Source organism: Echinops telfairi, unplaced genomic scaffold (assembly GCF_000313985.2).
Source record: "Echinops telfairi isolate 266 unplaced genomic scaffold, ASM31398v2 ScPeMD7_3;HRSCAF=10, whole genome shotgun sequence".
Taxonomy (NCBI): domain Eukaryota; kingdom Metazoa; phylum Chordata; class Mammalia; order Afrosoricida; family Tenrecidae; genus Echinops; species Echinops telfairi.
The window spans coordinates 21,465,900-21,481,601 of NW_022103899.1; the positions used below are offsets into that span (position 1 = coordinate 21,465,900).

The 15,702-nt window shown below is 42.6% G+C and overlaps 1 protein-coding gene across 1 annotated transcript in view; it reads right to left on the bottom strand.

Annotated features, from left to right (window-relative positions):
* DNAH7 (dynein axonemal heavy chain 7) overlaps positions 1–15,702 on the bottom strand; it is a 255,888-nt gene that overhangs the window by 180,368 nt on the left and 59,818 nt on the right. Inside the window, exons 20-23 of the mRNA XM_004701731.2 lie at positions 9,229–9,422; positions 7,352–7,550; positions 6,720–6,860; positions 564–776 (exon numbers count right to left, since the gene is read on the bottom strand). Of these exons, the coding sequence (XP_004701788.1) occupies positions 564–776; positions 6,720–6,860; positions 7,352–7,550; positions 9,229–9,422 (747 nt within the window). The remainder of the gene's footprint in view (positions 1–563; positions 777–6,719; positions 6,861–7,351; positions 7,551–9,228; positions 9,423–15,702) is intronic.

A 15,702-nucleotide genomic window follows, 5' to 3' on the forward strand; every position in this document is an offset into this window, starting at 1 on the left:
TTCTAATCATTTTATTAGGGGCTCATACAACTCTTATCACAATCCATACATACATCAATTGTGTAAAGCACATTTGTACATTCATTGCCCTTGTCATGTCTTTTATCCCATGGAGTCCTGAATGGGTTTGAGCCACCAACCTTTAGCTAGCAGCTGAGCATTTAACTTTGGCTTCACCAGGTGGGTTTCTTATGACAGGTAACTGTATTTAAAATGAGCAATTTTTATCATTACTAATAGTTTATGTGTCCATATACATCTACATATATGAAGGGACTTCAAAATATTTGTAGAAAAAATGCATTATCTTTTCATTCTATTTTTCCATAAACTCTTTGCAGTTTCCTTGCATAACACCATATACATGGGCATAGATATAAATAGTATAAGGACAGTTATTGGCTGCTTTAATCTTCCATCTGGAAAATGCTTGTTTGGTTATACTTTGCCATCAGCAAAAATCCCTATATTACTGACACTATTTCCCATGTGGTCAAACCAGCACAAATTAAAAAGCTCTGAGATGAAATTGCTATGTAATAACATTCAGAGATAGCACTTACTTGCCAGTAGTACCTAAGCTGGCTTAGCCATTCGAAGTCAGAATCGTCACTGACTCTCTTCTTCACGAGTGACGTAAGGACGTCTCTAGCGTGGACATCGAGCACCACGAGGGCACCCAGAGTAACACGATTCTGCTTGGACAGTTTGCCACGGACCAAGGTGACGATATCATCAATCTGTTCGTTACATGTCTTTAAGTAATCCTCCAGAGCCTGGAAGAAAATAAAGGGAGATCAGAAACATTTTTGAACGGAAACATTTTGAACCAGTGTATATGGATATATCATTCTCCACATTTGTATCCTCATTTTCCATGACATACGTGTAAGATAATTTATACTACAAAGGTGTTATATACACAAGCCCAATCTGTCCATTTGTGGTGGACGTGTGGGGCTTGAGTCGACCCACTTCCTTTGGAGAACCCAGTGTATGCGGTTCTCATGGCGTTGCCAACCATGCTTTCCTGTCTCCATGGAAACATGAAGGCGAAGCTGGGTGTCTCGGCCATAGCTAAGCATCGCTCTTCCAGGAATGGTACACAGACTTTGAAGGCAGTGCTTCTCGCCAGGCCCGGTTGACTGTGCCTACGCCACCCAAAGCGACTGCGCGGCTTCATCATCCCCACAAAGTCTGTCCGGGACGGGTAGCGATGAAGACAGACCACAAAGGAGAGGCTGTGGCAGGGCTGACTCCCGGGGTTCTATCCCAGCGGCTCTTCTTCTGCTCCCTAGTCCTCCAGGTACGCTTTGTGAAAGCTTCCAAAGTTGGCTTGAGCCACGTGAAATGCGACGATCTTAATACACAAAACATGGAACGTGTTAGTAGGTCTGGCGAGCTGATGCCAATTCTGAGCACAAGGTTTACTTTGGGAGGTCTCTTTCATAGTGGGCGAATCTAATGAGTTAGTTTAAAATAGAAGAGGGTTTATGGTTAAAAAAGGAAATAAGAATCTACAAAGTACATGCTGTGCTTGAGGGAAGTGTCGACACAGCCCACGAGGCTGATGCAGTTGTTCCCTTCATCCTGTAATATTTAATCATGTTATTTAGCTATTATTATTTAATGACTAGCATTCACACAATAGTTAAGCTCCCCCAAAGGCTGTGTCTAGAGGAGTTTACTCCCCTCAGGCAGGGCCAAGAAAGTGGTAACAATGAAATTCAATGGTCAGACTTCCAAAGATTAGGGGAAAATTTAACAAGACGGAGTTGAGGGCCACAAGCTGTTTCGCTGCAGGCATTTTCCTTATTCCTTGAAATATCTTATCTTTTACAAAATTATTATTTAAAGAAAGCACAGCTTTCCAAGGTTTGGTGCTTGAGCACTTTTTCATTTGTATAATTTCCAGGATTAATAAAGTAGGTTAAATGTATAAATTAATAAAAACAGCTGATTCTAGGAGCACCAGCAGTGTGAAATAAGGCATCTTATTTCTGCATCTGAAACAAAGGGTCTGCCAAAGCCTTGGTTCTTAGACTGGGTCTCACATGCTATAGCTCAGCACAAGACATAACATACAGATGTAACGTTTGGACCTTACAGCAACATGAAAACAATCCCTCTGAACAAGGGGACCAGACAAGGATGCCCTTTGTCCCCAATCCTATTTAACATCGTAGTGGAGGTCCTAGCTAACAACGTAAGGCAAAGAAAAGACATCAAAGGTATTCATCTGGAGAAGGAAGAAGTGAAACTATCGTTATTCACAGATGATATTATTTTATATGTGGAAAATCCCAAAAGCTTTACAAGGGGAGTGCTGATGAACGGATTAAAAAACTGTGGTACATACATACAACGGAGTACTATGCATCCCTAAAACGCAGTGATGAACGCATGAAGCACATCACCACATGGGAAGATCTGGAGGAAATTATGCTGAGTGAAGTAAGCCAAGGGCAAAAGAACAAGTACAACATGAGTCCACTGAGGTAAGCTTAAAAATGCAAAAGGGGCACAGGGAAGGATAATGTCTACATACATTCCTGAGGTGAGGTCCAGGTACTATGGCAGAGGCTAGACCCAATCCAGGGATACATGTGGTAGCCAACTTACAAGGAGGAGAAAAGAGAGAGAGACAGAGAGAGATGGGTAGCTGGGAAACAGGACACTAACCCACCCAAGGGGAGGGTAATGTTTTTTGCCTCCACAGGAGGGGGAGCGAGGGGCCAGATTTCACCCCGGTGCACCAAGACACGAAAGCATTACACTGGCATGGAGCAGCAAACCAACAGAACGGTCTGTGGAATTTGGCTCCAATCCCCACTATGTGGATCCCTCATGCCAGACACCCCCCTCCCCAGAAGAATGCACTTTAGAGGGCAGTACTGAAGCTTCAGCTCAGGAAGAGGGGGGCTTCTGATCAGGAGCAAATGAAGAGGGGAGGAGAGAGATCGGAACACAACCTCGCCCACCAAGCCCCAAGGATGATATTCTGTCTCAGAGCAGCCACTGCACAGAGAGAACTATAAGGCCCCACCAGGAGACATGACATCCCTCACTGACCCATAGCGCTACGGGGGACAACACTGGAGACACAGTGTGGGAATAGTGTCCAATCTGACCCCACCACATCAGGGCAAACCACTAAAGGTGTGCAACAGAGCACCACGGGGAGCAAAGCAACAAAGTCCCCAAGGAGTACCAAAAATAGACTTTGGGACCAGGGCATGGCACTCCATCACACTTGACCGGTAAATACTCCTAAAGGTCAACAGACAGACCTGGAACTATTCATAGGCTTTTCTTTCTTTGCCGTTGGTTTTGTTGTTGTTGTTGTTGTTGTTGTAGCTGTTTTGATTTTTTATTTCTTTTGTTGTTATGTTTTGCTTTGTCTTGTTTGGGGGCTCATTATTGTTGCTGCATGCCTATCTAGATAAGATGGGCAGGATAAACAATCCAGAGGAGAAAACAATGGACTGATGGTTTGGGTGGGGGGACATGGGAGAGGGGGAGGCAGGGGAAAGGAAAGGAGTACCAACAAACACAGGGACAAGGACAACAAGTGATCTAAAATCTATGGAGAGGAGGGCATAGGATGCCTGGTGGGGCTTGATCAAGGGCAATGTAGCTGAGAGAAATACTGAAGCCTGAATGAAGGCCAAACATGATAGGGGGACAAGAAGGGTGTGAAAGTAAATAGACGAAAGAACTAGGAGGCAAAGGACATTTACAGCGGTTTAAATATAGGCATATACATCTGTAAATACATTTATATATAGTGACAGGGAAACAGATCTATGCACATATATTTATTTGTTAAGTAGTAAGGCAGCAGACGAACATTGGGCCTCCATTCAAGTACTCCCTTAATGCAAGAATAGTTTGTTCTAATAACCCAATATTCTGGGATGCTCACCTTCCCTGACCTCATCATTGAAGACAAAATGGGTGCATAAGCAAATATGGTGAAGAAAGCTGAGGGTGCCTGGCTATCAAAATATATAGCATCTGGGGTCTTAAAAGCTTGAAGATAAATAAGCAGCCAACTAGCTGAGAAGCAACAAAGCCCACATGGAAGAAGCACACCAGCCTTTGTGATCATGAGGTGTCCAAGGGATCAGGTATCAGGCATCAAAGACCCAAAACAAAAAGTCATATAAATGGAAATGAGGGGGAGGGCAGAGTGGAGGCCCAAAGCCCATCTGTAGACCATTGGACATCCCCTTATAGAAGGGACACAAGGAAAAGACAAGCCAGTCAGGGTGCAGCATAGCACCAATGAAAAATACAACTTTCCTCCAGTTCTTTAATGCTTCCTTACCCTCACCCCCCTACTGCCCCCACTGTCATGACCCCATTTCTACCTTACAAATCCAGCTAGATCAGAGCATGCAACTGGTACAGATAAGAGGTGGAAACACAGGGAATCCAGGACAGATAACCCCTCAGGATCAATGGCGAGAGTAGTGATACCAGGAGGGGAAGGGGAAGGTGGGGAGAGAAAGGGGGAACCGATCACAATGATCAACATATAATCCCTCCCCCAGGGGGATGGACAACAGAAAAGTGGGTGATGGGAAACAGTGGTTGGTATGAGACATGAAAAACAAATTATAAATTATTAAGGGCTCATGGGGGAGGGAGGGTGGGAGAGGGGGGAAATGAGCTGAAACCTAGGGCTTAAGTAGAAAGAAAATGTTTTGAAAATTATGATGGCAACATAGGAACAAATGTGCTTGACACAATGTATAGATGTATGTATTGTGATAAGAGCTGTAAGAGCCCCCAATAAAATGTTTAAAAATTAAAGAATTCATTGCTGATTATACTAGCACAATGCGTTTTTATACTCTAGGAAATGGATTTAAAATTGAAATTCAACATCACACCATGATGAACTGAGCTCTTTAGGAACTATGCTGCAGGAATCCCTGAGAATTACGACACCTTAAATTGAAAGGAAATAAATCACAACACTGAAAGTATTTTTGCGACGTTATATTCTCTGTATAAACTTCTTTTAAACAATTCGCTGAACGAAACATCCAGAAAAGGCTGAACTATTCCATAATTCTAAACTGTGAACTAGTGTTTTCTTTTGTTTCATTTTCAGCAAAATAAAATCTACCTGGAATCAAATATTTTTTATCCATCTAGATTCTTCTACAGACACAATAATACTCTGATTCATGACTGCATTCATATTTATTATACCCTAAGCTCTGTGACAGTGGTGAGCCCTTCATTAATTTTATAGCCCCTGTAGTGCCTGGATTAAGAGAAGAGGACTACATGGTTGTAATGGAGGGGTAGAGGCTTGATAAACAACAACTGTAAAACAGAGAGAGAGAGAGAGAATGACTACACTGAGAATTCTGGAAATTCTTGGACATCAAATGAACAAATCTGGGAGGTGCTAACGATCTGAAGGATTCATTCACATTTGTTACTTTGTTCCCTCCAGACAATACCTACCACTTCCCAGCAATAAAGTTGGTATGATGGCCTGGGGGCCAATAAGCCAGGAGGAAGATCATCCTAGGAGAGATTTCTCAGCAGCCCACCTAGGTGATAGAGGAACGCCTCTGGAGAGAAAAGTTAGTACCCGGTAGCAAGATGAATTTTCAGGAAGCACTGAGAAGGAATGAAAGATGCTGGCGGGAGAAACAGCTAGGGTTTACAAATAAGCCCAGGGACCTCCTCCTTATGTGGAAACTCCAGTGCTGTGGGTCCTAAGGAGAGACCTTCCGAACAACAGAGCCGCAGGTGACTTCCCGCCCTACCCTTTCATGACCTGCTTCAGAGAATAAATGAGGGAACCCTTGGGATGCTGTAGTGTGGATGTAGGCCTGGGGTCCTATGGGGGGGAGGAGGGGTGTCCCTCCCCACCACCTCCCACACCGTGGGATTGCCTGTCTGGGAGTGCAAGTGCTGTGCTCAATCCCCAACACTGACCAGCATTCAACAATCCCTTAGAATTAAGGAACATAATACTTGAATTTCATGTCAAAAATATATCAGACGCTCGTGGTTTTAAACTAATATCTATCATTTCTAGTTTCCAACGCGCCCATCAGTGAACCGGAAGTTGGCCAGCTTGAAAATTCTAGTTCAAGGATAGGGCTACTGCATCAAATATAATCTCTACTTATAAATAATGGCAGAAAGAATAAAATTAATAACAATATTAAATTCAAATGTCCAAATATGTTAGAATACTTGATCTTAAATATTTAAGGTTCGAAGCAATATTAGAAATTTTTGCTTGTTCTAAGTCAATACATTTAAAATGTGGATAGTCGATATACATCAAATGACACCTTGTCTTCATAGGGCAGTTTACTGGACACTGAATAGAATTATGTCACTTTATGTCCTTGCCCTGGAAAACTCAAGAAGTTTTTTATCCTATTTATTTTTAAAGGTATAAAAATATATAGAATAACATACATACTAATAAGATGAAATTCATGCACTACTGACTTCTACCTACGGCAAATAAACAGACGGTATAAACATACATTTCAAATAGCTGTTTCTATTGCTTCTATTATATATTTGTTATGTGAAATTTTCATTTTTAAAATCTGTAATATGGATTGAAGGATTAAAGTAGATTTTTGAGAGGGCAGTTCATTTTATAGAATAAGCACATTCTGGCAATGATACCATTAGGAAAAAATGCTGAGAAACAGATATTAAAATGTTACCTCTTGCCCCTTTGGAATAGCTGTTTGTACTTCTAACGTCCAGAAGATTTGGGATACACACAGAACAGTCTGTCCTGGCCAATCTCTTACCCAATTAATCCGGGCATTTTTCAGATAGGCAAACATTGCATCTCCAATTACCTAATTGGAAAAGAAAATTCTGAAGATGAATGATTTCATAATGTACTTGAACAAAGTTATACAATGAAGAGCTAAAACCCTACACACACACGATATTTTATATGCACACAGAAGAGTATTCCCCATAGATGTGTACATGCCAAGGAAATGGATTTGAAGTCACGGAAAGAAGCTTCCAGAGCCAGACTCAGGAAAGGCCGTGTTGGCTAACGGCATGTCTAGTCACGAAAGCACTAGTATGTTGCAGGAAGAATGAGACAGTCACACGATCAAAGCCCACGGTTTCAGTAGTACTGAATGTACTGTGTCCATTTTTCAAATTCCTACCATGGACAAGTCCCACTGTTGCCTTCCAGCTACGTACGCCATTGAATTAGTAACACATGCCTCAATTTCTATATAAATAACTGCTCATCGACCAATGACATATTGATAATCATGTTTTACTTAAAATATATATATATATATACATATATATATATAAGGGCTACCTTGTGGATGGATTTAATCATAACTCTCTCCAACTCAACCAGCCACTTCTCCACTTGACCTCTGGCTTTGGCTGTTGAAATGGTCTCGATGAGCTCCACCACCTCCCCTTCGCTACTCTTCATGTGCGTAATGTCCAGCGTGTCCGTGAACTCCACCTTTGCAATGCCTTCAAAACATTTCTTCAGGTGAGGTTGTACCCTGTCGAGGAAGGAGGAAGAAGAGAAAGAGAGCATTACCCAAAGGGCAACACACCATAAATGAAGTTTGTGCCCAGACTTCATTCAAGTTGTAAACACGGGCTATGTGCTCAGACCTAGATGCTACTAGGGTGCAGTGTTAAATAGCGGAAGAGTTTGCCTCAGCTTGGAGGATAGCACAGTCATGGAATAAATACAAAAGATCCGTAAAGTTACAATAACTACATTAAATATTGATGGGGAGAGGCCTTTGAACCAACACAATAAACTAGAGACATTAAAAGTAGCATGAAAAGCAAGCCAAAATTTTGATGAACAAATAATACACTCATCTGACAAGCTGCAAAAACCCCAAGACCGTTTCCACTGGTATATTCAGAGATGGCTTGCAAATTATTAACTTGATTTAGCACTTTAAGTACTTTACGGTTTACAAAATCAACTGCTTTGAAGACACCCAACTTTCAGCTTATTCAATGTACTATAAGACAGGACTGACTAAACACCTCATATTTGGCACATTACCAATAATCAATTGCATTCATCTTTCAAAAGAACAAAGAGAAGCTCAGTATAAAACTCAGATGGAAACTAATTTGGGCCCAACTTTATCTTTTTGTCTGGATTACTCCATTTCCTTCTACTTATAGGGTACACAAAACACAAAATTTACAGATTTGCCTAAAAAAATTTATTTAGTGCCTACTGTCTATGGGGCATTCTTCTAGATCGGGGCATCGGCTGAGGGGAGCAATCAGACATCTCTGCTATCATAGAGCTTATGTTCTTCTGGAGAAACACAAACAGTGAACAAGGAAAGTATAGCCTAACCACCTGGTAATGATTACACCGTCAGTGGTGGAAAGGAGGAGTCTAGGGAAGAGCTAGGGAGGGAGGGTACGGGCTGCCGGTTCACTAGGGTGGCCACAGAAGGCTTCCCTGAGCGGCCGGCCGCTGTCTGGGCAGGCCTCCGCGAAGACTGGCTGGTAGTTTATGGGGGATGTGGACAGAGAGCCCCCAAGGCAAAGAGCACAGCACATACAAAGATCCCGAGGAGGAAGCTGTCCCTTTTATGGGGAATCCCAAGGGGGCCGTTGGGCAGTAGCAGAGTGAGCAAGTCTCCTTGGTGGACTCAGTGAGATAACAGGGAACCAAAGCCTCCGGACCTCGTGACCTCGTGAGTCGCTGTGAGGGTCTAGATTTCATTCTGAAGGTGATACAGAAGCATAGCATGCTCTGAAAAAATCTAAGAGAATATATGATAACAATAAGAAATCCAGACCAAAGTTCAGCCCATCTAGAAAATGGCAGGCAATGATAGCTCCTACATTTTAATGACAGGCACCCTGGTGACATAGTGGATTACACACTGGGCTGCTAACACAAGGTCAGCAGTTCAAAGCCTCTCCACAGGAGAAAGTTGAGGCTTCTTGTCCCATAAAAATTTAGAGGCTTGGAACCCCAAAGGGGCAGTTCTACTCCACCCTCTAGGGCAGCTATGAATAGGGACCAACTCAGTGGCAATGAGTGCTTTCGTTTTTAACCATAATTTTAAATTTATGATGGAAAATATTCCTAGAGGAAAACTGTTACACAAACCGAATTAGAGATACCTTTTTATGGTCTGCCTTGCTCTACAACTGAATCTAATCACATGCTGTTCCACTCACGGAACTCACCTGGTGGGATCTTTAGTCTCGGATAAGATCTCAAGGAGTTCGTCGTTAGACAAGAAAAAGAATCTGGGGAAGAAGAGACGTTTCTTTTCCAAATATTCATTCAGTCCTTTCAGGATAAGTTCCAAAAGTTCGTTACACTTCTTCAGCTTTTCCAGCATTCTCTCAATATTCACAACGGCCAGAACATGTTTATCCTAACAATGAAGGACACACACTCAACTCAACAATATCGCAGACTCTGATTATATTCACATCATACCTGAGGATGCATGCTCTTAATAAAACCTGGGGTAGGGAAAATCTAAAGTATGTATAAAGCATAGACTTGAAGATCCAGGGTTTGATGAACCTTTTTAAGGGAGTGACAGCCAGGCAGTTTTGCCGCCCCGTGTGCTGCTCCTAATGTCTCATCCTAAGCTGGAGAGTGAGAAACAGGAAAGGAAGGGCCGGGGGATGAGAAAGAAAGACCGTGAGTTGAACTCACAACTCCACATCCGCCTCCTGCCAGTGCATACATGACATTCTACGGGGCTTGGGGGCTGTGAACCTTCACAGGTGCAGAGCCTCACCTGTCTCTTGCAAAGCAGCTGGTGGATTTGAATCACCAGCCTTGGGGTTAGAGTCCAAGGCTTACCTGACAGAGCCCCCAGGGCACCTTCAAGAAGGGTAACGAGAGAACGTGCGTGCACGTGCTTTATTTTCTTTGAGGAATGCCCTAAAGAGATACCACCACTATTTTTAATATATTACCCTATGTCAAGAAAACTACTCTTATTGATAACCTGTTATAAAAGATAAGATATATACTATATCTCCCTCATATCCTTTCCTTCTCTATCAATTATTTTTGAAAATGCATTGTATTTGTTCTTCTATTGAGCACTTCTGTAGCATCAAAACCTTTATTTCTTAATTTATTGACTTCAGACAAGAACGGGATTATCCAGGGTGGTATAACCATAGACAACTGACTGCCTTCTGTTTACACGGTTTTTTGTTTTGTTTTGGTTTTTTATTGAAAAAGTAATACATGCAGATGATTAAACATCCAAACAGTACAAGAATGAAAATCCTTTTCATTTTTTTCTTAGTACAGTCATCTTTTTGAGGCAGGACTGTAATAATGTAATAAATATTCATCTATTTTTTTTTTAAAAGAAGAAGCTGAACAACCAATGGTTACCATGAGTGAAGGAGAAAGAGTTGTTGCTTATGGGGCATTGAGTTTATGTAAATGGTGGTGGAATAATTTAGAAAGAATATCAATAATGATGGTACAACATGAACAGTATAATCAGTGGCACTGAATTATACATATGGAAGTCGTGGAATTGGAGAATGTTTTGTGTATATTTTTGCCACAATTAGAAAAAAATAATGACATGAATAATAATGAGTACAAGGAAGAAGAAAATGTTCCTGAATTGAATGTGGTGACAATTGTAAAACAAAACAAAACAGGAACTGTAGTCACCGTAGCAGCTCTGGTAGCAGTGCTTGGCAGCTAACCAAAAGATCGGTGGTTCGAACCCACCAGCCCTTCTGTGGGAAAGAGGTCACACTGCAGCTTTGGAAATCCTAGAGGACACATCTCTTCTTCAGACGGCGCCGGGATTATCAGAATCAACCTGACAGCAGTGGGTTTGTCTGGGCTGTTTTTTTGTTTGTTTGTTTGTTTGTTTGTTTGTTTGTTTTTGCTTGATCCGTTGGCTTTATATTCGGTATAACAATCTTTGTTGAATGAGATAGGTCTTCTTGGAACATGATAAAGTCCTTGTAGATTTTTTTAAATGTAAGGAATTTGAGGGAAGTAAAGATTTTTCTAAGAAGAGGAAGTATAAAAAGATGCACCCTTGAAATGACATGAGAACACGGTGCTTGCTGGGAGATTTAAGTTCAAGGTAGATGTTCATCCAAACACTCTAGAGACAAAGACTGCTCCATCTTTGAGGAAGGCGGGGATTCCTGAACCTTCGATTAAGTGTCATTGTGTGCAATTTGCTTTAAAGTGAGTCAAACGTAATGAAATTTTTGAGAAAGAACTTTTTTTGTTATGGGATTCAAAAATAAAAATATTTTAACAAAATGCTGATCTTAAGAACACATATTTTAAAAGAATGTAAGTAGCTTCTTGATTTTTCTGAATATCCATAAAAGAAACTGCTAGTTTTATGAAAACTTTTAGAAGTCTATATTAAAGTACAGTTAAAATAAAATTCCTTTTCTTTTAAAACATATGGCTTATGTCATCAGGGTCCACTCTTTGGGCCCAACTGATCTTATGATTTTATTCACAATTCACTACTGACACTGTTGACAAAGTAGAAAAAGGTATTTACTAAACCACAACACATCAGAGTGAGATTTCAATTCTTAGGCCACAAAATATAGTGAGGACATACCGGTCCATTTATTACTCTGAGTAAAGACATTTTAGGAAACTTATGTAAAATTAAGTCAAGAGACAATTGTTAAAAACTTAACATCGAATTTCAGATACACAAATTAAACTCAGGTTTGGTAGTCAGTCCTGACTGAGAGATCAGCCAAGAATGTCAACTGTCCATTATTTCATTCAGGAATTCTGTGCCCTTGCAGCAGTCTCTGAAATATTGTCTGGGCCAAAGAACTTTGTGCTATGAAGGAGAGAGGTCATTTCCCTCTTTATCTTGAATTGTTACAATGTAACTTATAAACACGGAAATTTAGTGAAAGAACACAATGACTGTCATTAATAGTGATAATACCTGTTTCCTTAATAAATATTTCTGATGGAATGTATAACACACAATCATTACATTAGTCATTATATGAAAGGCCACCACCTTATCTTTAAAGATGCACACATTTAAAAAGCCGTTTACTGCACTTTCAAACAATGTTATGCTTCAAATCAACAGTAAAAACAAAACCACAGAAAGATAGCATGGCAGAGACTGGCCATAATTTGAATGCACAAGTAAGTCAGGATGGAGAACTGCACACCTCAAGCCCCAGCACCAGAACGACGTTCTCAGAGCGCCCCCTGCCGGACAAGCACGCTCTCCTTCGTTGACCGATGCTGCGGAATGGGGCTAGCAGGCCTGCAAAAAACGCTCCCTGCCAAAGCACGTATACTTATGTTGCTATTTGGGATCTGAGACTTGATAAGTGAAGGAAAAAAATTCAATCAGTTATTTAAAAGAATAGTTCAAATTCTTTTCACATAATCTGATTAAAAGAAATACCTCGGGCAAAACAGCATTCAGGTAAAATTTTTCAACTTTTAGATCCCTGAGACGAAACAGTTTATTCCGATTAGTGAAAAGACCCTGACCGGAGGGAGCTGAAGGGCGCTCTGAAGCAGGGGGTCTCGCCTTCCTCATGCCGCGACCCTTTCATACAGTTCCTCGTGGGGTGCTGAGCCCCAACCATAACATTATTTTCGTTGCTACTTCAGAACTGTCATGTTGCTACTGTGATGAATCCGCGACCCCTGTGAAAGGGTCGTTCGACCCTCAAAGGGGTCACGACCCACAGGTTGAGAATCGCTGCTCTAGGGTCACTAGGAGTCTGAATGGGTGGCAGTGGGTTTGGTGGTTTGGGGCCTTATAGTCCGCCTGATACACATTTGAATCGTATGTTCATCATTCACGTAGGCAGCAAGATGCTGGCGTAGACAAAGCTACCTCTGATGCAAGCACGTTTCCCAAAATGGCCGCTTCTGCAGTGGAGAAAGACATCTTGGTAACAGGCTGGTTCTTCTGTGAGATTGATCGAGATTCAAGAAAACACTTGACATACTTTTTGTTTCTTAATCATTTTTTGCGGGGCTCAGTGGACCTTTGTTGAATTCTGCAGTGAGCCCGGAGTGAGTTCAGCCTGCAGACATGGAAAGGAAATCCCGGGACTGAAACCCACGACGCTTGAACAAGCTAGTACTGATTAGTTATGTTCCCTGGACGGAACAATATGATTTTATAGCAAGAAGCTGCAAGAAATTAAAAACTTAGTATGATTGCCTTGACACTTTAATTACGTTTGGTCCCTAGAGGGGAAAACAAGGAATTGTTTGCTGTCATATTTCTTGTTAAAGGACCGGTCTGACCTTGTCTAAGTGCCTCCGCCGGCTTCACAAGCATCACCACGCTCCTCGGCGCGCATGGCAAGCGGCGGGCTTATTTACATTTTCAGCCAAGTGTCTATGAAGTCAGGAGGCTGAAACTTTCATCTGCGTGTCTGTTGAGCACATCCTTATTATCGCTGCCGGGAAGCGTCGCAGAACACACAGCTTACTTCATTTAATGGAATGAAGCCCGAGTCGGCTCCGTAAACTTCTAGAAGCATCAACATTCTAATCAGAAATCCCTGGAGAAGACAAAGCTGCTCCCAGACCAGCACACTGCTGTCAAGTTCATTCCAGCTCATAGTGACCACACAGGCCTCTGTAGAACTGCTGGGGTGGGGGGTGGGGGGGTCTTCAAGCCTGTCGATATTACAGAAGCACACTGCTCCATCTTTCTCCTGTGCAGCGGCTCATGAAGTCAGATTGGAACCTATCTGTTAGCAGCCAATGCTTAATCCACTGCGCCATCTGGACTCCAAGAATACTTGCAAACCCCTTACTGACCATTTAAATATTAAGAAAGAAACCCAGGTTGACTGAGCAGGCCACAAAGCCCCTCACAATTGTGAGATTCGTTGGCTCCCACAAGAGGAGTTGCTATTTCACTTAAGACATGGGATGGTTTCAAGAACGAACCCAGATCTCAGGGCCCACTTGCCTAAAATCCAATTTTCAGAGAACATTTTCCAGAATTTACTCACAGTCCTCAGAATTAGCAACAACTTGAGAATCAATCTCTATTTATTTATTCATTCATTCATTCATTCATTCACACAACAGGCACTATTCTGCGGCACAGCACACAAAGGCAGACAAACATCCCAGCCTCCATGAGGACGATAGACAACTAACAATAAACATAACAATTCATAAATGCGTTGTATATCACACCCATTGCCATCAAATCCATTCTGACTTCCAGGGTGTTCTGAGGGAGCCAGCAGGGGCTGGGGGGATTGATCTGCTGACCTTGTGATTAGCAACCCAACGCATAACCCATTATGAGCCCAGGGTCCCTTTAGACGGTGACAGAGGCTCCAAACGTGTCAGGAATGGTGACCATGGTTTCCGCTGGTGCTCAGCGCGAGTCTTTAAATAGTGAGCATTGAGAAAAGCCTTCAAAGAGCCAAAGCCACTGGCTTGGCAGAGCTTTTAAGCAGAGCATTCCGGGAAGAGGCAGGCAGACAGTGCAAAGGCCCTAGACTAGAACGTGTGTGGCATGGGTGGGGGTGGGGGTGGGGGTGGGGTGGCTGAAACAGAGCAAGGTCAGTAAGATGGGAAGTTTTGAGAGCAGAGAGGTGAGAGGCAGGGCTGAGTACTAGAAGAACGTGTCATTCAGGGAGCCCGTTTCCGCCATCGGCAGGAAGATGTTTCTATCAGCCAAGCCCAGAGCCAGGAAGCAACACGCTAGTGAGGAGCTATCTTGTGGGTTGAGGAGAGGCTCCACTTTACACTTCCTTCCTTAATTCTCGCACTCACATATGGGGAGACCTTTGAGCTATTGCAGGTTCAGTTCCAGATCACCACGATAAAGGGAATATTAAAATAAAGCGAGTCACACAAAGTTTGTGACTTCCCAGCGCATATCAAAGCTACATTTACGTGCAAGGGGGGCTTTTTACTCCCGGAAAGTTACAGTCTTGGAAACTCATGGTGGGAGGGGGGGGCAGTTTCACCTTGTCCTGCACGGTCAGTATGAGCTAGAACAGACTCAATGGCAATTAGTTTGGTGTTCATCTGTCTGTTTGTGTGTCAGTCCATTATGCATGCAATAACATTATGAAAAAGCTCAAAATGTCATGAAAATGACCAAAATGTGACCTAGAGATGTGGAGAGGGGACATGCTGGGCAACATGGCGCTGAGAGATTGGCCTGATGCACAATTGCTCCAGACCTTCAATTCATAAGACGGTATCTGTGGAGGGCGATACAATGAGCTAGCCTGCGCTCTGCCTACAGGCCAAGACATCTCTCGAAGCTGGTTGATAACACACACAAGGTCCTTACAAAGGACTCTCTCCCAACTGATAAACTAAGCTGTCGACATGAGCCATCCCATTGGATACGGTTAGATGTAGATCATAGTCCCTGCAAATTACATAGGTGTCAGCCCACAGCCTCTTTTCTCCTGTAATATGAATTCATTAGCAGAATACGTCTGTGGGAATTATGACAATGAATAAGCCCTTGACCGTGAATCAGTGGATTGCAGTGCTGGCAGAAGCCTACAATGTGAAGGACAAATCAATCCCGTGCAGACAATGCGCTGCCGTGCTACATGATGGAAGAAGGCCGAGATGCGCAGTCCTCGCTCCCTGGCTACCTGATGGCTGGGGGGGCCGGGGGTGGGGGGGGCTGCACTTAGCGC